The following is a 24,208-nucleotide window of genomic DNA, read 5'->3' on the forward strand; positions in this document are numbered from 1 at the left end:
GTTGACACATGCCCCCTCTAAAAAAGACCAGCCTACAAGATAAGCTAATAATGCAGTGATGAACCTCTCACCAACAGCACACTTGAATTCATGCAGCAATCAAAATAATAATCAAAATAATCATAAGTGCATTTATATACGAAGTAACTGTTGTCTTACTGGGTTGCACATGAGTGTTATATATATATATATATATATATATATATATATATATATATATATATATACATATTGGACAAACACTGTTTGACCTCACTTAAACAGTCAAAAAAGACACAACATCTTGGTATCCCAATTGGACAAGCTAATAAACTTACCCAGAAGACCCTGAAGGCGGGAGTTCTTGAGTTCTACTACTCCATTAGATTCATAAGGTCATTGCATCGCCACCTCACCTGTGTAACTGTCACACACAATACACCTGTTGCTAACATGACCTCCTCTCTGACATGTGTCCTGGTATTCTTTTGCTACACTTGTAAAAAAACTCTAAAACTTTAAAGTATATATATTTTTTAAAGCTATGTGATCTAATACTTCTTTAGTAGAACACTAAATGTATCCAATTATGATAAGTCAATATACTGTAAGATTCAAGATTCAGATTTTACTTTGTTTGCACATATTTATTTTAAACATATTTCACATATTTATATTTAAAAGAACATCTATTTATTTGCCATAATCTTGACACATTTGCAGATGTTGATCAATGTGCATTGTAGAAAAAATAAGTATGTAAACTTCAAATCAGAGTAGATTATTTATTGCTCAAACATGGTATTGATATGCATCTACTCTGTGGACAGCAATAAGCCTTATGGTTTCATTGTTTTATTCTTCAACAGAACTTCATACATACAATTGGACAGTCGTTAGCACAGTGATAACCTCTGGTTAGTACGATTCATATATTTACTTTTTAAACCTACATTTACACTTTGTAACATTAAATTATTTGATACAAAAATAAATAAATTAATTGATATATTCTTTTCATAAATCTACAATTAAACAATTTGTATCACATTTAACATTCTTTGATAAGCTAAATAGCATGTTGGTCAGTACATCTAATGATTTTATGAAAGGATACTTTTGTTGTTAAATAGACATATAAGTTATAGCACGTGTATTGTTGGTGCATTAGACACAATTTATAGACGACAAAAATGGAAACTGCATAGACGATTCTAGTTTGAACCAGTTAATCTTCAGAAAACCATTAGATAGCAGCATGCTCAGTTGACATTTAGTGAGATGACAAACTACTGTTCCTCATCCCAAAAAATAAAGGTACTCTTTTCTTTGGCTGATTCATCAGTTAAGTGCAAAACAACAATCAAAAGCTCAGCTTGATTCTCTTTTACCTGCAGATTTTGACAGACGTTTGAATTAGTGCTGTATGTTGGATATTCTTGTATGTGACAACAGAAAATGTCCTCTATAATAACCAAACACCTCTAATATTCTCTAAGAATAAATAAATTAGAAGATCAGCACGTCATACATTGTACAGTATACAACAACACAGGTTTACGTAACATTTTGTTTCACAGTTAGAGTGCGTATTTTGACAGCACAGAAATACATTTAAAATCACATCACCACTTTTTTCACTGGCACTGACAGTTCCCTATGCTTTTTTCCCTTTCTTCAACGCCTGTGCCTCTTCCTGTGAAGAGGTCTGGGTCTGAGCCTCCACTTTAGTCTGGTCTGGTGTCTTCAGCAGAACCTGTGGCACTGTTTGCTGATTCTTGGTCAGGTCATTTGGTCTCTGAGGGGTTTTGTTTGGCCAGTTTGTGTCTGTTTGCGTATGCGTCTCAAGTGTCTGACCCTGTGTTTGCTGCGTCGGATTGGAGCCGTGATTACATTTATTGCAGAGGTCCCTCATGTCCAGGAGTCCCTGAACCAGACTCTTGACAAAGTCTGCTGAACATGTCTGCGAGCTCTCGCGGAAACTGGACACTGAGAAGATAATGTGGTCCGACTGGGGGTTGTAGCACGCTCCATATCCGTTTGTAACCACCGGCCCGTAGCTGCAGAACATCTCAACAGTAGTAGGAACCTGAGGGAAGAGCGAATACTTCAGTACAGATCTATTGACAATTTAACTAGTGTGTTTGTAGCTCAGTCTTTCTGTAACACATTTTACATCTCAAGCACAAGCCGAAAAAACACTGATGTTATATCTTCCGACTGAAACTTCATGTGTAGAATGCCTCTTTAAGACATTTTTGATTCAATATAGCTTCAGTCTAATGTTTTAATGTCAGATGACAATACCTGACTTGTAGAGAGGATGAACTGATTACTGATGAGATGGGCTTCGTCTTTGAATATTTCTGGCGTCTCCATCTTCAGTTCATGTGCAATCTTACTTAGTCCCAGTAAGTGATTGTCGATTCCCATCCCTGTAATGGCCTGAAAAGGAGAATTAATTCATGTGTTATGGTGTTTTCTTTGGCAAGTAAAGTCAATGTTGTCATAGAAATCTGTTTGAGGTTAGAGAATAGTTACCCGAATAGTATACTTTGTTTGTGCGGTTATGGCACTTCGTAACATCTCCATCTTCTCCGCATCCTGGAGATGTAAACAAATGAGTCAAATACTAGATTATTCCATCCCAGTAAGCATAGTTATCATGGTGGAGTTCATCAACACTGACTGAAGTAGAACATCCAATGACATTGTAGCTAAAGACAACTGACAATCTTATTTAAATTGGACAGTTTGAGTATAACATCTTACGTTTGTGCTCAGTTTCCCATCAGTCATTGCTTTGACAAAGGCCAGAGCTTCTGGTGTGGCTGAGCGGATATTGTCGACCCTGCCCTCCTGAAAACGCCGAATAGAAGCACTCTCATAGGTTGACACCGGTCTGCCGTGACATCTGGAGAAACACACAAAGACAACGCCTTGTAGCTTGGTGCTCTGGGTTAATGTGTCGTATGAGAATCAGCCCTGTTGTAATCATCTCTTCTTACCGGTAGTAGGCTAACTGAAGAGCAACCTGGATGTAGGCATCGGGACTCATTTTCTGCTTCTTGATGAACTCTTTCCCGTAATCGCAGAATTTGTGGACATTCATGTCCAGATTTTTCACCTGTCTGAGCAAATAAGGATACATCCTGGTCCAGTAAAAGCTGAAAGCATCTATTCATGTATTTGATTGTACAACCACCGGAGTAAGCCCACACCTCTGTAGTTTGTCTGCAGAAGAGGCGAGGAGTTTGTGAATCTCTGGAGTACATTTCCAGCGGAGCCTGCGTGGTGCAGGCAGCTCGCTCACACTTGCAGCCCTGACCAGCTTTGATGGGCTGCCAATCCTAATGTCACATGAGTATATTATATCATTTGGCGTGTTTTCTTTAGGAGTCTTATTTGAGTTTTCTAATCATATCACACACTCATTTCACATTTCATTTCTTACATGTATTTGAGCAGATATTCTGTGCACTGCACAAGGACAATTCCTTCAAATGGAGAGTGTTCACACACGACTCCGCAGCAGCCGTCAGCTCCTACAACAAACTGACACAGTCATGCTATTGTCAGTGGGATTTTCTCATTTAACCAGACTGCAATACCTAATATTCAATTAATCTGCAGTGAAGACATCATTTAAAAGGGAAGCCTCCAATTTATCAAAACATCTCCATCAAAGTGTATGCTAATGTCTCAGGCTGACGGCTTGTAATCCAATGTCAGGATTTCTTTCAATGTAAATTGTTAATTTGGCATTGGGATTGGCTAATTACCTTCACTGGCACTGTGAGATAGGAACATGAATATGTTCAGTTATTTACAGCATTAATTGAGGATCCCTTAATCCCTCATTCACATACATTCCTCGCTTCTTTTTCTTCTTCTTCTGTAACTGTTGAACCCGTTCTTTAAAACATTATGGGACAGTGTGCAACAAGTTAAGGGGGCCAACATTAAAAGTAGCCTGTGCTCACTAACCTGCATTGGCTTGTCGTACCAGCGATTGCCACCATTCTTGGCCACTCCTCCGCCGTGCAGCATCAACATGGCTTGTGTTGTGTCATTGAGCGCCAGCCCACTGGCATCATCCAGACACAGCAGACACAGACAGCGTTCTATCATGTCCAGAGAGTCCCTGTTCGTAGACTCTGGAGCATACACAGGGAAAAAAAGGTTGTTTTGGAAAATAGCCTTGGAAACACTGAGATCCACCTGACTCGTACCTCTCATTAGCACACTGCGGGACTCTGCCCACTCTGCCCGTCCATCTGAAGTGAGGAGACCAATAGGTGGGAGCAGTTCTTCTTCGCTGTCAGCCATCCTGGCGATCTTATCCAGCTGAGTCAGCAGGTCTCTTTCATTCAGTCGGCGGAAGTTGATAACCACATCCAGCACAAAGAACTGGACAGAGATTCAGATTGGACACAAGATGTTTCAGTGCACTTGTCCCTCAGGTCTTATTTCAATATTAGCTGGGAATCCATAATGCAGGAGAATTGTTTCTAAAATATGGTAGGATGTTGAAGGGTATCAGAGACTGAAAGGATGATTATTACAATTAGTAATTGTTAAACTTTGACAAACTAGTCTATGACAACTTTGGATTAGTTTTTTCACTGTGTCTGACCTGGTTTTTACAAGCCACAATGATGTGTTCAGGCTCTGGCATCACGCTACTCTGCTGGGCCACGAGTGTGTCCCTCTCAGGCCCCGGTAGGCGGTAGGAAGTGAAGAGGCGATAGTACTGCTCCATACAAAGGGGAGTTCCAGCCAGCTGGCCCCGAGCACAGTCCACAGGCAGGGCACGTCTACAAACATTACTTTGTCAGGCATTTTAGTCACATATGAATAACATGTTCATTTGACCTCTTATTGGAAAGTAACTTACGAATCAAGAAGAGTCTTGTACTCCAAAGCCCCAGAAATTAAGTGAGCAGCAAACCTAGGAAAGAAAAACTTTTAAATGATAAAACACTTCCCAAAACACACCCACACACGCATGTTGTACTTGGCCTCTCCTTTTCACACTCTCTGTACTTCGCTGTATTACGCTTAACAGTATAATGCTTTATGTAAATCATCTGGTTAAGGAGCCAGTCTCAGATCAATACCACGTTAACCAAACCACAGCCTTCATTGTCTGTTAGCCGTGCCACCAGTAGCCTGCACTGGCCTCACAGCCCTCAAGGTGTTCTGGGTAATGACCCTATCTGTCAATGGGTCGCATGGAAGTGTTCAATTTGCAATAATCAATCAAAACCAGTCTAATTTCTCATGTCTTTAATAAACAAAAATGGCCTGTCAAGTGGTTACTTTTTTTAATAATGCATGGCAATGTCAGCTCCTTTCCTTCACAGTTTCTGTTGTAGAGGACGGCCAACAAGGGAACTGGGTGACAATGACCTGTGATCTGTCCTGTGAGGTTTCTCTCATGACTCATTTCTCTCCGTACTTTGACTCATACCTTAAAGAGTCGATGGGAGCCTTGAAGTGCTGCTGTGGGAAGACCATCACAGGACTGGAGTTGACGGGCAGAGCCAGTCTGTTGTTGAGGTACATTTCATTCAGCCAATACTCGTACACCTACAGTCAGACGTAGAGGGATTCGATTAAAGAAACAAAACTAGTCAGCCTTTTTAAAACGGTTTAATTGTGTGACATGATGATGTTATTCACCCAGTTTGCCGTGGTGTCCCTCCTCTCCATGAGTTTGCTCTGGAGTAGCTCCCCCACTCCTCCAGGTGCTCCAAACTGCTCCACCACATGTTGGGTCTTGTTGAACTGTTCCTCTGTGAGCAGGTGCTCCATACACCTCAAGTACACGTCCAGTGTGTCTTTCAGAGCGGGGAGGGGCAGCTTAGGAAGACCCTGAGCAGCATGTCAAATAAACATGTTTAGTTGTACTTGTTGAGAATAGCTGCTTGCCAAAGTTGTAAATTGTTCACTTGACTCAGAAAAAGAATATTTAATTTAAGTGCCAAAGTATGTACATTATTTAAAAAAATATAATAAAAGTCAATTTGATCTCTAATGCTTATTAGTGTTCTTTAATGTAATTATATATTATATGTTCCTTATTGTTTGTAATACATTATTCATATCATGCATATTCTATAATGAAACAGACTATATATTCATATATACGGTAGATATAAGTCAAGTTTATAATTACATCTTTGCTTCCTAAACCTTTGGCGGGCTCTTGTTCCAGAACTGGCATGTTGGCGCTGCCTTTGAGACTCTGCGTCCACAAATACAATGTTATCAGTATTAAGATCATGCAAGTCGCTTTATAATATCACTATGACGGTCTAAGAGCAGTTGTCTTTAGACATTGCACTACTGTAGGAATATTTCAGACAAAAGTACCATACTCAATAAATACAATTGTCACTCCTAAAACAATAAAAGAATGCACACTTTGGAAGACGTTCACATCTTTTTCAAAATTGTTTAGCAAACTTGCGTATTTGATGTTAACAAGCTGTCATAAATAACACTATGATAATAGGGTACATTTATCAAATTTGCCATCACTTAAAAATAGAAATGTTCTACTCACCAGAAAAAAAAGACCAGTCTCACTCGTCCTGGGGCTCGAACAAGGAGTTTATGTTTATCCGTCTAGACTTGAATCCATTTCTGGTGGAATTTCTTTTAAATGTCACTACGTTGATCCTTTTTTGAATTTGAGCATCTTTCAATCTCCAACGTGGAAAGAGTGCATCTCCCTCGCTGGCTCAGGAGAGATGCTGAGAGGGTACCTCACTCTCTTGGCTGCCAGGCTCCTCCCATAAGTCCTGCTATTCGTCGAGAAGTTTATTTGGCACCTCATCTTTTCACTCCACCTTATTTACACACGAACTGAACGCCTGAGATGCTCACACGCTGTGCAGCACTTTGGATGTCATGCATGAACTTTCTCCTTTGCTTTCTGGATTCTCAACACTTTCAGTCCAGTTTGGGCACATTGATTACACCGAACTGCATTCGACTCATTTAATTGACGTTGTGTATTTAAAATGATGTGCAACGATTTGCATTCTGAACCATTGCTTTGACAAACTGAGGATTTTACACACAATATCAACTTCAGGATCTTAAATTATTATAGTTCCAAAACCATTATTTTTTATGACAAGTTGCCTTATGTACATATATATATATAGGATAGATTACTGTGTATAAGCATCACAACCTCAGTTTAGGCCGTAACATATATTTAATATTCGATTGTTCAATTAATTCGCGAACAAATGCAAACGTCCAAAGTGAAAACGACGTATGCATTATAAATATAATCGTAATTTATAAAGTAACATCATATTATCGTAATCATGTTCACATGTAGAGGGAATTAAATGTGTCATATATACCTCAATAAGTGTAATGAAGTGTAAGTTATGAAATGAATTGCCTAAATAAATAATTTCCATAAACACTGTCGTTCACATAATATTGATTTAATTATTTACATGAATATACATGTATGTACAGTCGTAGATCACACAACGAGGCTATGCATTCCATCATCCAAAATCAAAAAAAAAATATTCAGACACCAAGACGAAGATTTCAGTTAATTTCCATCGTTGTATCTTTCTAAAACCGTCGTGTGACACAGTATTGCATATCGAGTTTAGCAGCACAACTCCGGCAAAATGATTACAGATTACATTGAAAGACGCATACATTATAATTGTTCGTTTGTTCAAATACATTTACACACAATCCCTGAATATGAGTCAGTTTCTGATACAGTCATAAACACTGTTATTGAATAAACATTTATCTCAACAATTCTTTCACAATATTCTCACTTTAAGATGAACAAAGTCCGGCGAGGGCCTTTCTACTGCAAAAGCTTGAAGCTACTTCATTTGACAATACCCGAAAGAATTCTCACCAGAAGCTGTACATAATTAATATCTTTACACAATCCTAATCGTGTTATGCAATTGATTGGATCGGAAGAGATGCACACAATTCAATATATGGGCACTTATACTTTAACACTCTGCTAAGGGACATTTACGCATACTCTCCTCCTGAGGATTCCTCTTCAGAATACGACCGTTGTGCAAATGTTTCAATGCCATTCTCGTCTAGTGTTGTACACAAACCCTTTCTTTTCTTCTCTCGTTGCTCCATCTTAATCGTATCATACAGTCCTGTTGGGCCATCCTCCAGCAGCATATTTCTCTCGGAGAACGAAGGCTTCATCTGTGTCACGTTCTTCAGCAGAAGGAGGCGCCGGTGCGTAAAGCCACATTGGCGAGGCCCATGCCCAAGTTTAGCTGGACAAAGCCCAGGTCGTGCACTATTTGTCCCGCCGCCACTGGTCCTATGGCATAGGCCACGCAGTAAGAGATATCTGCGATGGCGTACACACTGCCATACACTGACACATGTCGCACATCCACCAGTAAAGCCAGGGTTGGCAGGAGCGCCGTGTCCACGAAGGCGATGCCAAAGCAGATTCCGCACAGCGGGATCATGAGCTGCCCAAAGTTTTTACACGCTGGCACTGTACAGGAGCTTGCGCCTATAAACACCATACCTATAGCCCCGTAAAACCACTGAAGATGAGGGTACTTGGCTGCTAATTTGACAGTGAGATATACACCTAAAACATGAGGGAAGAAGGCAGGGAACCATGTCATGCCGATCTCCCACTGGCTGGCATGCATGTTTTCCTCCATCCAGTTGGCGATAGTTGGTTCAAGAAAGGCGAGAGGGATGTTACAAATTGTTAAAGCACCAGCCACTACAGCTATATAAGGATCAATCATCAGTTTATACATGGGGGTGCCCACTGGCATGTTTTCTCTTTCTCGGTTAGAAAAGGGTTTCAGCACAGTTAGGCACAATATACCATCGAGGAGGCAGATACAGGCGAGAATTAGGAAGGGCACCCGCTTCCCTGCGAACTGGTAAAGGACCCCTCCAAAGGGGGGCGCCACAAGACTTCCAAAAGAGATGAAAGCCAAGGCAATACCAGCGCTTTGGTCCTCGCTTTCTCCTCTGTGTACCTGTCTGCAATCAGAGCGAGCCCCGCGGTGTCCGCGAAAGCCGAGCCGAAGCCCTGCATGCTGCGCGCCAGGAACAGAGTCGCGTAATTTTCAGCAAAGGCAAAAGTCAGGGTGGACAGAAACATGACATTGAGACCAATGAAGAGTGGAATATCATACCCGACCCTGTCTATGAACGTGCCACTTATCGGGTTCACCAGGAGCTGCAGGATGGCTTTGGAGGCAAACAGAACACCTATCTGCAGGTCGAAGTTCCCCTTGGTTGTTTTGTGGATGGTGCTGTTAGTGAAGTTGGAGTGCGGTGCAACAGCTTCGGCATGATCCGCTGCTTTCTGTAGCTCTTCGAGGTAATCGGGTATGATTGGCACAATGACCATGTAAAGCATGTTGTCCAACAAAAGTGCTGTACAGACTATTACTAGAATAATCCGTTTCTGCCGTTCTGGGTTTTGGATCACATTGCCCAGTTGTTTAGTTCTTTCGCCCATCTGGCACAGTTTGGTGGCGGCAGATTGTGCGAAATTAGTAGTTTGTCCCTCTGTGGTCCCCTCCGGCTCCATGATTAGCTCCCTTTCTGTTTCAAGCCTTGCCTTTTGAGAAAGAAAATCGGCTTCCCCGTGTTGATTTGTTTATAGAATTACGCACTCCTGGCACATCTGTTCTGTCTCTAATTTAGTTTTTTTTTTTCCAAGCACCGGGAGCCCTACTAATGAGCTAGATAACTTCCCTCTGCTTTTCTTCTGCTCTATCCCTTGCGCCTTCCGTCATCGCACGCGCTTTTCCACTCCCGTGACTTGGACTCGTTTTATCCCCGTGGTCCCTAGTTGCTTCATTGTCTCATACCCCGTCATACAGGTGACGCGCTGGTCCCGGGAAGCACTCACAGGTTGGGGATTCACTACAGCTCACACTGCCGGCTCCATAAGCACACTTGCTGTTTTAGGTCCGTCTTCTGCGCCCCTTCGACTCCCAGACGCTTCCAACTGTCTCCAGTCACCTGTAACGCTGTGAGCCAAGTCATCATATAACATGAACCGGACTGGTTTTGTCGGCCGTGGAAGGAATCCACACTGCAGTTTGTTGACTCCCATAGGTGCCCCCCTCCCCACTCCCATCTTCGCCGATGGCTGTGACGCACATGTCCTGCTGCTCTCCAAAAGATATTTTATGCTAATTAAAAAATCTCAACTGCGCATTGCCGTCCGGTAAATTGGTTTAAGACAGAGCCAATGGTTCTTGCCTCCAATATGTTATATTTAACCTCCTCAATTTTAAGTTAAGTGGAATTTGATTATTGTATTTAATAAAAGTATACATCGCTAAAATTCTGGCAATGCCACTCAATAACATAAGGAAACATGTAGTTATACAACTGGAGCTCAGAAGCAACACAAAGATAAGCGAGCGTTTCTTGATAAGAATACAAGTGATTCAGCACCACTATCCAGTGGACAGCTCCCCAGAAGATGCGGCTGAGGTTTAAATAATGAAAATGAAATGTAATCTTTTGAATCGTCCATTTCCTTTCTAATACAACCTCTCGTTGCATTTAGTTTGTAAAGGTTTTTTTTCCGGACAGCAGCGAGTCGAAGTAAGTTTAGGTTCAAGGCCCGCATCCCCATTGCTGAGGGTGTAAATGAGCAAAGCACTGCATCCCTGATTCAAAATAAGTCTTCATGTACAACTGACAGGATTTCAACGTAAACGCTATATTTCTTTATATTATTGTCCCTTACCGCCAACTTCCTGTTACTTTTCTGTTTGTAAACGTTCACCCTATAATGTATTACATCTGAAGATATATAGACATACTCCTACTATCATATATCAACTTCAAGATATCCTTTAACCAAAACGAGAACGTGATCTGGGGGTTTTGATATAGCTTGACAGCGCCATCTCCTGGTTCAAAAAAGCCTAAGCAGCTGTCAGCAATATGAACTCAGCAACCTACTATTGGGGATAAATAATTTGTTTACGAATGCAAATCAACGTCTTTAGATATGTTTTTCTCATATTAGAGTCAGATGTTTTCTCTGATGTTTTTAGAACATAATGTCCTTAAATACACACTGCACATTAATGTCCTTAAATACACACTGCACAGTTATTCATATTCTATTATATATATTTTACATATTTTGCACATTTTGCACACTCTGTTTACATTTAATTTAATTTGAATTTCCTTAATACACACTGCACAGTTATTTTGTATTATATTGTGTGTATATATATTTTATATATACATATATATATATATATAATTTTTTATTTAGTGGAGTTTATTTAGTCTATTCCATTTGGTGTCTGTAACGTGTTGGGCGCTACTATGATAACAAATTTCCCCTTGGGGATTAATAAAGTATCTATCTAACATTGTTAGACTAACATTTTTACAACAGGAACATTGCTTTGGAAACTGAGTGATTATTTCTATTTTGTGTGTGTTTTGTCGGTCTTTTGTTGTTTCAGCTGCTTCTAAATGTTATAAGAGTAAGTTAAACTAATGACACTTTTTATTTTAAAGTTGGTTTCAGATTAATTATTAGAAAGAGCAGTATTGACATCTAGTGGAGGAAGAATAAATTGGTCAAAGAACTCTTGTAAACGGAAAAGGACCCTACTGCACATACCCCCCACCCCCACCCTAAATATTTGATTCTGTCTGAATAGAGAATAAAATCAGCGTTGATTTGATGGTGATTGACTCTACTAATGTGATCATGTTGGAGAAAGTAAAACTACTTGTCAAGGAAATAATGTGTTCACTAATTTATTAACCAGAGATGTGTGTTGGCATCTTGGGTTTCAGTAAAGTTGCTTGAATCAATCAACATTATTTCCCTGTTGGTTTTCTCTTTAGGTGTCATGTCCTCATTCAGACAGTAGATGTCCTCATAACCCTATAAATGTTCACGAAAAAACGGTCAAAGGACAACTTTCCTTTTATACAACTTTATTTATTTATACAGTGTAACAATGTCCACATTAGACTATCGATGGAGTATCTTGTGGAGATTCTTTGTTTATCTGCTCACATCGTACACCTGATGATGCAGTCAAAGACCCAGTTCTCGTAACCGTAACAAGTTAACCTTGTACACCAGACAGAAGTACAAGAAGACAACCACAAATATTCAAAGATTCAATATATTCATCCATAAAAATGGGAAATTACATTTCATGCCCTTATCCTAATCACCAAAACGCCGGAAACAAATACCCACAAAATAAAACCATAGAAAAACAACACAAAACTATATTCAAAACTAAAAACAAACAACCATCCAAACACTATGGCATGCCGAGTCCCAGTTTGGTTATGCTTTGGGATTAAAGACACAGACCACCACTGTGCTCAATAAGACTGGTATTATTAATCAAGGTTGAAACACAACTTTAAGATTGGCCTCAAAGTAAAGCTGTATACTTAAAGCCTGTTAGGACGAGTAACACTTGTCAATCCAGAACATCTCTCTTTTGATGAGATATTTTGGGATTCTGATGAGACTTTTTCATGGTCAGTGAAACTACTGTTTGGTGGTGAATCAAGCCTTATTAGGAGAGCTCTGACAAGTGCAATGGTCTATGATATATACACATGTCAGATAACACTACTGAAGTGGTTCAGTGGTTGAATGCAATCAATTTAGATTCAAACCACTAAAGACAATCTGAGAAATCCAGCCATTCGTTTCCCTTAGGGAGCTTTTGTTTGACGTAGACGGTTTAGATGCATTCAATAAATGTTTGGAATGTTTCCAAAAAGGGGCTCAACATTTTTCAGATTTATTTTCCGATGAAACGTTACGTCACATTAGTGAGAGAACAGCTTTGATAATCACATTCATTTCCCTCAGTGAACATACGGTAACTGGAAAGCTTAAGCAGAGTCATGAAGGCAGAAACTCTGCGTTGGCTTCTGGTTCACCCCCAAGAGACACACACGCACACACACACGCACACACGCAGACACACGCACACACACACACACACACACGCACACACACGTACGTACACATGTACAGTGACATAGTAGTTACAGATATTTTTTTTTGGGGGGGGGACTATCTGATTTGAGTTTAGTGTTGAGGGCGGGATCAAAACTGTCCTCATAACTGGATTGGCTTGTGTTGGGGGATCAACATTTTTTTGCTATATTCTGCTCTGATCTGGTCTGAAAGTAGCTCAGGAGATTCAAGATCAACATGTAATTTTGTGCAGTTGCCAAAGTATTAATTTCTAACAGCCATACAAAATCCTAAGCCACTACAGCCAAATGCGCACACAAATACCCTGTTGGACTTGGATTATTACAATTTTAAGTTATTTTTATCAGACTGAAATCTGTAAATGGATAGAAAGTATAGATTGGCCAGACATTTATAAATAGCAACAAGTTGCAAGTTATTTTGTTTAAATACTTTTGCCAAGGTGTTGAGAGACTTTTAAAGTTGACATTTTGCATTCTAGCTGTGGTCCATAGTGGTCGGAGATGTAGTAATAAATAAAATAAAATAAAGGCAGGCAGGCACAGTAATACCACAGCGGGGTAACCCTTAACTACAGATTACAGTCACACATCCAGTATGAGGTAAACAAAGGTCAGCAGAGTAAAGAAGAACACCGTTTAGGTTTTTAAAAATGTTTAAATCAGTTGAAAAGAGGCAGGAAGAAAAGGACACAAGAGAGAATGGAAGAAGGAAAAGATGGCTGGAAAATGTGTTTAATACTTTTGTAAGCATATCTCATGTTAATGTACAATCAGACATTGCAAATAAACATTTTATTGATAGATAAATGTGGATTGCAGTCCAGTGTTCATGTAGTGCAACACAGTGTTTGAACAGATAGTGACTCCACAACGCTGGTGGTCCATGTAGTGTAGAGGACATTACACCATCAATACACTACGAGAGCTCGGCCAAACAGACATTGTATGCGTTTACATACAAGGGAACTGAAACATTCAAGCAATACAGAATAACATATACGCTGCATTTAGGAAAAACAAATTGATTGATTGGATAATCCAGATTAAAAGCACAATCAAACCCATGTGTGAAATCCATTCATTTAATCAAAGCATAGTGCAGCTGCTAATGCTGACACCGTTATTAGCACAGGCACAGATCCTCAAAAGGGCTTTCATTGTTTATATATCCCAACTTGAGGTAGAAAAGAACCAATAATTTTTTCAGAATTTTGATGATGATGGTTGTAACAAAACTATGTAATACAGCAAAATGTTACAGAAATGATCAATACATTGAATACAACCATGTGTTGGGGGTATTGCTTGGATTTAGTTTAGATTTGCACAAATAATGCTAACATCACCCTACAACTCAAAGCAATAGGAATATCAAAATATAATAGCCTTGAGGCTTTTAAATACAAAGTTGTCATAGAATTTTACAAGAAATTGAAAGTAATATATGATGTTGGCACAGTTCATGCCATCACTTTATTAAAAACAATTTAGGTGGTGCAGTAAAGTGAAATGTGTAAAGCAAGTAAAATGTTATTTTTTTTCATTTTAATATGCAGAAATGTTATTGTAACAATGCAAAAAATATACAGCTTTTTCACTTGTGGAGATGGGAACTCTATTAAACCCTATGGAGCGCAAGGTTTCAACTCTATCTCCTCCATATTTAAACTAGACACTCCAGGCTCCACTATAATAGATAATATTACTACTTTTAAAAATTTCATACAGAATAATAATTTCCGATGTGAGGTCCTGGGACAGGGATGTCGTATGTGTACAGATTGTAAAGCCCTCTGAGGCAAATTTGTAATTTGTGATATTGGGCTATACAAAATAAACTGAATTGAATTGAATAATAAAATAAGGAAAGTTTAATTATGAAGTTATTTTAGGCTCCATTCTCTCCATTCATGGTTTCGTAGAATTAAAATAAGCAATTTAGGATAAAAGAGATGAACAATACAAACTTGACTTTAATCTCATATAAATGTAAAAACAATTTCAGGCAGGTGTGTGTGCAGTGGTGGGCTTACGTCATACAGGCACAGAACATGCAATTGACATTAATTGTTCTTGCAAACAGAAACAACACAAATGTATTGTTAATCTCAATTGAATAACAAAAAAAGAATTACAATTATGCCATCCTATCTACCTTGGAACTTGAATAATACTTACAAAATATAGACAATTATTACTGAAACTCTCTCTCTCTTTGCTTGTGAACAACAGAAGGCACAGTGATTTATAATAGGATTTAAAAAGGAAATGTTGTCAGTGTTTTCAGTGCAGTAAATCTTAACCCCACACTAACCATGTGATTAACAAGCAGCCATGAGAACAGGATAAAAAAACACGGAGGTCTAGAGGTCATAAACTGACCCCCACTGATCCATTTCAAAATAGATGCATATTGTATATGGGTTAAAAGTTGTATTCCTCATTAATCATATTTAAATACTTATGGCTTGAGGACTCTGTGGCAGCTGGGTGCCACAAGTATTTCTGCAAAATGTCAGGGTACTCCACTAGAAACTCTAATCTTGATCTCAATTTCCTGAAGTTGGCTTAGAATAACATTTATAAAAGCATGATAAAAAAGAAAATCATTGACCCTGTATTACAACTACTGTATGCCATCTTGTGCTCAGATGTTGCCTTTGTGTGATGTTGTTTTTATGTTTTTCTAGTGTTATTTGTGACAGATTATAGTCCATCCCAATCCTTTTAATTTGTTGAAATACCTTCAAAGGGGCAATACAACCCATACAATTTGGTCAGCAAATTTCTTTGTCTTGGTTCTGAGGACATCACTCACATTATTGTTTAGAAATAAACGTTCATCACCGGAGGAAAATGCATTAATCAGCACGTCGTACCCGGATTTTCTCCTCGATCATATAAATATGGTCAGACCGCGGTCAGTAGTTTTAGCCGCCGCCCAGACCGTAACAATCTCTTGGCATTTCCCCGTTCGACGGGTGAAATATTACCGTAAATCCCGTAATTGCGGCGAGCCCCAAATCTCTCTACTAAAGGCATCTACAAGGCCGGTCCCGGATCAGGATTACTAGTCACACAGCTGGATCACATTTAATCTCCCTGGTCGCCAGGTTAAAGGCACTCATTTACCTGGCTGGCTTTCTTGAGAAACGTTACTTCCTGCTCGTGTAGTTCCGAGTTCATACTCGCGGTCGGACGCACTCACGGTATGTCGCTTGGATAAAAGTGTCACCTTAATGATATGTAATGTAAGTATTCAATATCCAGAGTTTTGCAGTGTAAAAAAAGAAAAGAAACCTCTAATGCTGCATCCTCGTCCTATCGTTTTGTTAACAAACGTGCAATGACGGCGATCGGGATGATGAAGGTACGGTCATTCATGACATGCTCAAAAGTTGTCCATATCCGTGCAGCCCACAAAGTTGTCAAGCTGGATCACGTGGCCTCATCAAAGCAAAGTGCTGGCCACTGCTGACCCCATCTCGAGCTCAATAAGCATGCTCAGCCGGCATTAAGGCAAACCTTCTCCCATCGTGCGTTGGCGTATTCCCACAAGTCGGGGGGGAATACGTCGGGGGGGGCTTCCTACGGATCACCGTCAGAGGTTCCCAGACGCCGTCCTCCCTCTACTCCGGATTCAACATAATCTGCATCGTGCGAGATGCTCCACCAGAAACTCTCCTGCCCCGGGTGAGTAACAGGAACACAAATGTCACATAATGTGTTCACCAGTCGTCAGAATTTCTCAAGAGCGACGACGATGTAGAGAGGACAGAAGAAGAAGAAGAAAGAGGAGAGACAAGAAAGATGGGAAGCAGGAAAGAGAAGAAGGAAAAATAAACTAAAAGAAAGGGCGCCTCCTACTCACGCCTCGGCCATCATCGGCGCTAAAGACCCCTAGAAATCCTAAACTGCCACTAAGCAATGACATTGGTGGTTGAGGGCCTACACTCCCCTCCCAGCCGCACCTAATGCACATCATGTCCAGGCCATCGTCGACCTAGTGAGTCCGTAGGATCATTACAGCCTCGATCTCAAATGCATGTACGCGAGAGCAGGTTGTTTCCACGTATGGTTTTCATTCACGTTATACACCGGCATCCAAGTGAACTCAGAAGCAATTCAGAGGACAGTGTCGGCCAAATTGGTCATCCCAAGAAGGACACGCAGCCCGTTAGCCATCACTGGCCGCATCCAAGCAGGGCACGCAGCCCATTAGCCATTGCTAGCCGCATCATGATTCCAGCAGGGCACACAGCCTATTAGGCATTGCTGGCTACATCACGCAGGGCACGCAGCCCATTAGCCATTGCTGGCTACATCACACATCCAAGCAGGGCACGCAGCCCATTAGCCATTGCCGGGTACATCACGCATCCAAGCAGCGCTCGCAGCCCGCTAGCTACTGCCGGCTACATCATTCGGCACCAGCAGGACACGCATTCCAGCCATGGCCGGCCAGCGATCACAGCAGGGCACCCAGCCCTCCAGCCACTACAAATCACCATACAAAGCGGCCTGACTTGTGGCATCATAGCAAACAGATCGGGCAAGTGGGGTTACATAGTCATATCAGGTAAATAGCGCTATATCCATCCTATCACTTACTCCCGCTCAGACGCCCACTGTCGTATCCTATCCTATCCACTACATGCACATCGTTGCGGGAATTGCCACCGTATCGTATTCTAATAAGTGTCGAGCATATCGAAATGGCATCAGATCGACAGTATAACGCCTATTTCACGCCTCATCCTAGCAGGTCCGTAACAACTGACGAGAGGAGAAGCAAAATCATTGCATACATCGAAGGAGCATTGGGCATCCTTTAGCTGAACCGCATACGCCCCAGCAGCATGGGGATTCCCCTAGCGGGATTGCAATATGTCGCAGCATCAGCATCGTAACAGCCCTTAAAACAAATTCATCTAAATCTGCTTAACCTATGATACTATCCAAGCATGTTTTCGCTTTTCCACGTCATTGCATCTCTCTCGGGCAATCGGTACTGCTTCTAGTGGTTTTACAATGCTAAGTGCCGGAAGGGAAGGAGGTATACAGCCGGGAGGAAGTGACTCATGCAAGCAAGGGAGCCGAACCAGCGGAGAGGATCGAGCGCAGGGAGATGTCGACGCAGGAGATGCGGATGCCAATCTGAATGGCAGCTCACGCTACACTGCGTACCGGGGACTCTACGAGAGCTATACCGAGAGCACGACTCTCAGTATAACCCCCACACCCAAATGCCCGCAACAATCTGAGCCCACCATAGAGCGCCACGCCAAACTCATGTCCGTATTTCGCCCAGTCATGTCGATAACTGGTCACATCATGTCTCGCTAGCCGGAGCCAACAGAGCCAGAAGGATTCCGTCAACCAGGTCGAAGTGGAATCTCCACACTTTGTCTGATGCATGAACATGTTGCCGCATGATCTCACCGGCATCCATGCCAATCACAGGGAGTCTACCAGGATGCCGCCTTAAATCCGAGCTTGCGGTCTCTTTCAAACGCTATACAAATCTATCATCGGGTACCTTCTAGCAATCGCATACATCGCAGCATTGGGCATTTGTCACAGCACCACTGAGCGATTCGTTAAGAGTAATCGCAGTTAACGCAGCAGCAGCATCCCGGGGGAACATCCCGTCGTTCCATACAGAATTCCCTCTTGACCTTCCTCATGTATAGCATAGATTGATTCTTCAGGCTCGACCCATTCCCTCTAGCGTGCCTTAAATCCCTCGTCAGTCGTGTTTTAACTAGAGTTTTGCTACTACTACTGTATGTTACCATATCTGCTGTTATAGCATCTAAAGTCTCAATATCACGTTTGCCCAGATCTCAATGCATGCATATACATGTGGTGGCCAACCGGCGCTCTCTGGCTGCTCTTATCCGACATTTCCAGTCAGATGACTCATAAGATTCAATAATTTAATTCAACTAATCACGTATTCAGCTAATCATTCACATCCATGTATTCTACTACCATATGGGAATCTCTAAAATGTATTGCGGTCATTCCAGGACACTAGTCAAGAAGTTCCAGCTCAACTTACTGCTATTTAGGTCACTGCTGACCATCAGCCAATGCCGGACAAGCCACACATTGCAAGCAGGACATTTGTCTCCAAGCCATTGCTGGCCAAGGAAAATAAATGAATAAAATCATGCTCGGGCCAGTGCGGCCTAGTCATCGTAGTGCTTCATTCATGTTTAACTCATTCATGGTATATCGCAGATTCTAATCGCCTATCCTCAAAGTTCTGTCATGCTCATTGTTATGCCTCATCTCTTAGCAGCTCATGCCATCATCGATCATTCGCTACCAGCTCATTCCCGATCGGTAAGTAAACATTCTTTAGGGGAGATTTTTAGCTGTGGTCTACTTCCTTTTGGGGATCTATCTCGTTGCTGATCGGGGCAGTCGGCCCTCAATTGCAAATCTCGCCGCAGAGTCCAAGCGCCAAAATTTCATATCATCTGTTAACAAACATGCATCCTTTCTTTATCTAACTGGTCTCTCCGTGATTGAAATGTGTATGTGTGTCGGGGTGTGAATAGTGTGAAGTGGTCACAATATTGTTGACCCTATACTGGTCAAAGTGAGTAGTTTAATGAATGAAAACAGCAATTTCTAAAGGGCAGTGCCGCACAGCTCCACTTTCATCTGTGGATTACACTAATCCTGTCAGAATACGGTTTCTTCAAAAAGAAAAATAGTTTTCTAATACTTAATGTCTTCGGTGTGTATTTAATAGTTGCTTTAAAATTAGACTTGCATCCAATATTGTTGCACGTCTGTGTTTCATGTAAATCACATTGTGTAAAATGGTGTGATTTCACAAGTTGAATGAATTGATTGGAGGAGCAGCTGTGGTCAGCATTACCATTGATTGTCCTGTGGCTGCTCAACAAGAGCATGTGTGTGTGTGTGTGTGTGTATGTCGTCATATGGGCCCGGGGTTATATAATCGGCTTCACTGACAATCACGATCACTAATGGAGAGAATGAATGTGTGGTCGATGTGAGGCGCAAGACTGACTTTTCACCTCGTCTTAGCGCCTGGCTGAGCATGAGGTCCTTCGAAGGTGTTAGAATCAATGTGTCATTCCAACAAAGATGGTGATTCTTGGTGTTCACACTAAGCATCAGCTGACTACCATTATTGTTAACATGCATCTTAAATACAGCCTCAGCATGAGCCGCTTTTATAGACTCATATAATATACAGTATATAGAATAAATTGCAACATCACACATTATTTATTATTTATTCAAGAATTATTCAAGCTCAGTTATCATTCATTCAGTCATGTGTTTTCTTTAGTTAAACATCAGATTAATTCCCACAGTGTGATAACTGCATGTTATTTACTCCCAGATTCAGTCATCTGATTCTCCTAATCTATATTTGATACGTCACTTACTTACAGCAAGGTTGATGGATGGAGCATTTATACAAAAACTGTTGAGGTCGTATCCAGTGTTACAACTATCCATCAGCCAGATATTTTTGGGGGGTTTTCTCTCCCTCATTGCTGATTCATATGACTTTTTTTTTTCTCGAACATTCCTCCACGTTGATTCTCTCTTTCTTCCGCACTCGTGGTCATGTTGCTGTGTAAATCTCTCAAAAAGTCCATATGAAAACTTCATTGGTTGACCACACATAATCCTCAGTGGACTCTAACTACCTGAATATGTTTTATTGTAAGAGTGTGTGTGGGGGATGGGACCGGGGGGGGGGAGAGATACTGGTCTCAACATTTGGGTTCAAATTTAACATAATCCAGCAGTAACTTGAAGAAGTCTGGTTTAAATCAGTATTTTTACTATAAATCCCATTAATGCATCAGGTATTATTTTTCTAATAATTTATTGTACAATGTTCCTTGAAACTCTAAAAATACATTTGTACTGGCAGTTGTTCATGTTGGCCTGCAGCTTTAGGAAGTGGGGTCAAAATAACTCCTCCCACCAGATGACAGCTCCATATGTGCATCAATGTCTGGGAACTTTGATGCTCACGTCATGAAGGATGGGATAAACATTTTATATTGATAAAAAAAAAATGCCAATGATCTGGACGGAGAAAGAATGCAGGGATGTGTGTATCCTGTGTTTTAAGGAGAACTGGTTAACTGAGGTCTTACATGCCCCAGATAAATGGATTTCTGATGCTCTTCTGTGCACGTTAAAAACTGAATTTACACGTAAGAGCTGGAACTGTTGTCTATTTCCATTTGGGTAGTGATTGTCGCATGCTGTTTATGTTCTATCATAAGCTAATGAAACCAGAGCTTCTCAGGCAATATATCAATGTATTGAAAAGCTAGAATTGTCTCCTCCCTGGCAGTCCCTACATTTGAACACCTGCAAACTGGATACGCCTGCCCACCTGAGCAGTATGTGTTATGAACCACAACAGAGAAAAGCAGCGGGACTTGTGTTATGATAACATCAAGAGATCCAGAAACCACACCCTCAGAATGCCCTCTGGCCGATGTTCTGCTGCCTCTGTATTCAAAAGCAAACAGGGGCAGGGCCAGATTCATCCCCTCTGCTATGAGGCTTAACAAACATAAGCCCTGCGCTGCTCCTGGACGAACTGAAAACACACACACACACAAACACAGCTATCTATCTATCTATATTTAATCCTCATTTCAAGAGAATTTCATGACATCGGAGAGTCTTATCTCTCCTCCGTTTCCTTCAGATGACTAAATTAGCTGGAATAAATGAGAATGTTGGCTTTGCCTCCTGTAAATGTGTCAGTACCACATCATTATGCAACAACCTGCTTCACTGACAGGCTGTCGTCAATGAATCTGCTTAGAAACACCAACTGGGGGCCTCTACTGTATGGTGTAAGCTCTTCATCGTGCTGGTTGAACGTCTACTTTGCTGTAATTGCTCTGGCACATATCCAGTGGTGGAAAAACTGATAACTAAAAGTTACACGTTTTAATACAATAGCATAGTTTAGAAACGTTTATAATGTACATACATTTTAACATCAATGAATACTTAAAGTATGAACAATAAAAGTACATTACACAGAAGGATTTCTTTTAGAATAATACATATATTATAATCATTGATGGATGCATAACTTCAATGTGGTCTCTGGTAACAGTTGGGTATACTAAGGTATTAAAGCTGAACACTTCAGGGTCATTTATACTATCACAAGGAGCATTATCTTTCTTACTAATGGTGGGTAATAATAATAAATAATATGTTTTATTTGTATTGCACTTTGAAGGGTACTCAAGGCACTTTACATGGTAAAGACAAACAATAGAAGAAACAACAATATAAACAAGAAAGATGACAATAGTGAGAAACAAAATAAAAACTAGCATCACAAGTTAAAAGCAGATTTAAATAAATGAGTTTTAAGTGCTGTTTTGAAAGTGGTGAATGACGGAGAACGTCTGCGGTGCTAAGGAGAGAGTTCCAGAGGGAGGGGGCAGCAATGGAGAAGGCCCTGTCCCCCCAGGACCGATACTTGGACAGAGTAGGGGGGGGGGGGGGGGGGGGGGGGGGGGGGGGTCGGTGCAGGAGGTCAGAAAGGTATGAATGGTCGAGGTTGTGAAGGGCTTTTTAGGTGATGAGGAGCAGTTTGAACTGGATTCTTATCACAAATATCACAAAATTACAAATTTGCCTCAGAGGGCTTTACAATCTGTATACATACGACATCCCTGTCCCAGGACCTCACATCAGATCAAGAAAAACTCCCCAAAAATAACCTTTGACAGGGAAAAAAGGGAAGAAACCTTCAGGAGAGCAACAGAGGAGGATCCCTCTCCCCAGATGGACAGATGCAATAGATGTTGTGTGCACAGAATGAACAGCATTACAGAGTTACATAAACAGATTCAATGAATATGACAGAATGTATGAATGGACCTCCACAATCCATGAAACAAGGAGGTAGAATGGAGAGCCAGTGGAGCTTTTGAAGGACTGGGGTGATACGGTCTCTGGTGTGGGAGTGGGAATGGGAGGGGAGACAAGCAGCTGAATTCTGGATGTATTGAAGTTTGTTGATGATTTTGGTGGATGTGCCGTACAGGATGCTGTTGCAGTAGTCCAGTAGAGAGGTGATGAAGGCGTGGATGAGTGTTGTTTCTGCCGCTGAAGAGGAGAGGGAGGGGCGTAGACCGGCGATGTTTTTAAGACTAAAAGAAGGCGTTTTTTGTGATCTGCTTGACGTGGCGTTACATGGATCTTGTTGCTTTTTAGGCAATGAATAATACAAAAAAGATTCTGGACAGTTTCTCTTCTTTATTAATCATCCAATAATTGCTCGATAATTGTCAGTTATTCTTTTATGTTAATCACTCTGTAATTTAAATTCTAAAACACAATTGGACTGACAAACACACTGTATAAGATTTGAACTGATGACAATTTACATTATAATGTCATGAATGAATGTATCATAATATAGAAACTAGGTCAGCTAAAGTATCCCATGTGTTTAAAAGGTCTAACAGCCTTTTAGAGCATCTTAAAGAAACACACTCCACTGATCATGCATTAGTTGATAACATGAATTATTATCCTGTTACATACTAAAATCATATGCTACATTAAATAATAACATGGGAGTGGGCTGCTTGGTTTTTTTAACCTACTGTAAGAATGTTGAATATATGATAACTAGTATGTTATTGTGTCTTGTCTAACACTGTGGTTAGACTACATATTTCAAAGAGATCTGAAAGTAATGCGTTTTTTATTATATGTCAAGAAAAACACACTATTTGCATTATTTATCATTATAATTTTTTGCACTAGTTAAATCGATAAATTAAACCAAGTCTAGGTCTGAGTCAAAGGGATTATAATAACATTAAGCATACTCTAAACCGGGAATTTACATTTTAAACTCATTGTTAAGAAAACACTTAATTTTTCCTTCTCTTATGCCACGCAGATTTTGTCTTTATTTCATATGTAAATCTGTATGCCAGAAGCATGTCCAGCTAAACTACAGCTAGGCTAATCTCTAACTTGTCGTGGGGGCTGTGCGCTGAAGAATGGTTGCCTTGTTCAGAGGATTAGTGTGGTTCTGCTCTGAATATAGAGGTCACTCACAATCGTACAGAGCATGACGAGAGTGGCATGCACACACTTTCATTGACAGGCGCATTAAACAAGGACACCT

At 40.7% G+C, this 24,208-nt stretch overlaps 2 protein-coding genes across 2 annotated transcripts; both read right to left on the bottom strand.

Annotated features, from left to right (window-relative positions):
• Nucleotides 1-751: 751 nt before the first annotated feature.
• chata (choline O-acetyltransferase a) lies at nt 752-6,741 on the bottom strand. The gene is made up of 15 exons (XM_034552362.1): nt 6,551-6,741; nt 6,161-6,229; nt 5,665-5,856; nt 5,453-5,571; nt 4,877-4,930; nt 4,616-4,796; nt 4,212-4,389; nt 3,967-4,136; nt 3,434-3,534; nt 3,201-3,329; nt 2,988-3,110; nt 2,752-2,893; nt 2,521-2,583; nt 2,287-2,424; nt 752-2,068 (listed from the first exon to the last, which is right to left on the bottom strand). Exons 2-15 carry the CDS (start codon nt 6,206-6,208, stop codon nt 1,637-1,639), a joined length of 2,070 nt encoding a protein of 689 aa, XP_034408253.1. The 5' UTR covers nt 6,209-6,229; nt 6,551-6,741; the 3' UTR covers nt 752-1,636.
• Nucleotides 6,742-8,019: 1,278 nt separating this feature from the next.
• slc18a3a (solute carrier family 18 member 3a) lies at nt 8,020-9,580 on the bottom strand. Its single transcript, XM_034552500.1, is given in 3 exon segments — nt 8,020-8,238; nt 8,241-8,989; nt 8,992-9,580. Coding segments are annotated over 3 exon segments (1,557 nt in total).
• Between the last annotated feature and the right edge of the window lie 14,628 nt (nt 9,581-24,208).

Source organism: Cyclopterus lumpus, chromosome 15 (assembly GCF_009769545.1).
Source record: "Cyclopterus lumpus isolate fCycLum1 chromosome 15, fCycLum1.pri, whole genome shotgun sequence".
Classification (NCBI taxonomy): Eukaryota; Metazoa; Chordata; class Actinopteri; order Perciformes; family Cyclopteridae; genus Cyclopterus; species Cyclopterus lumpus.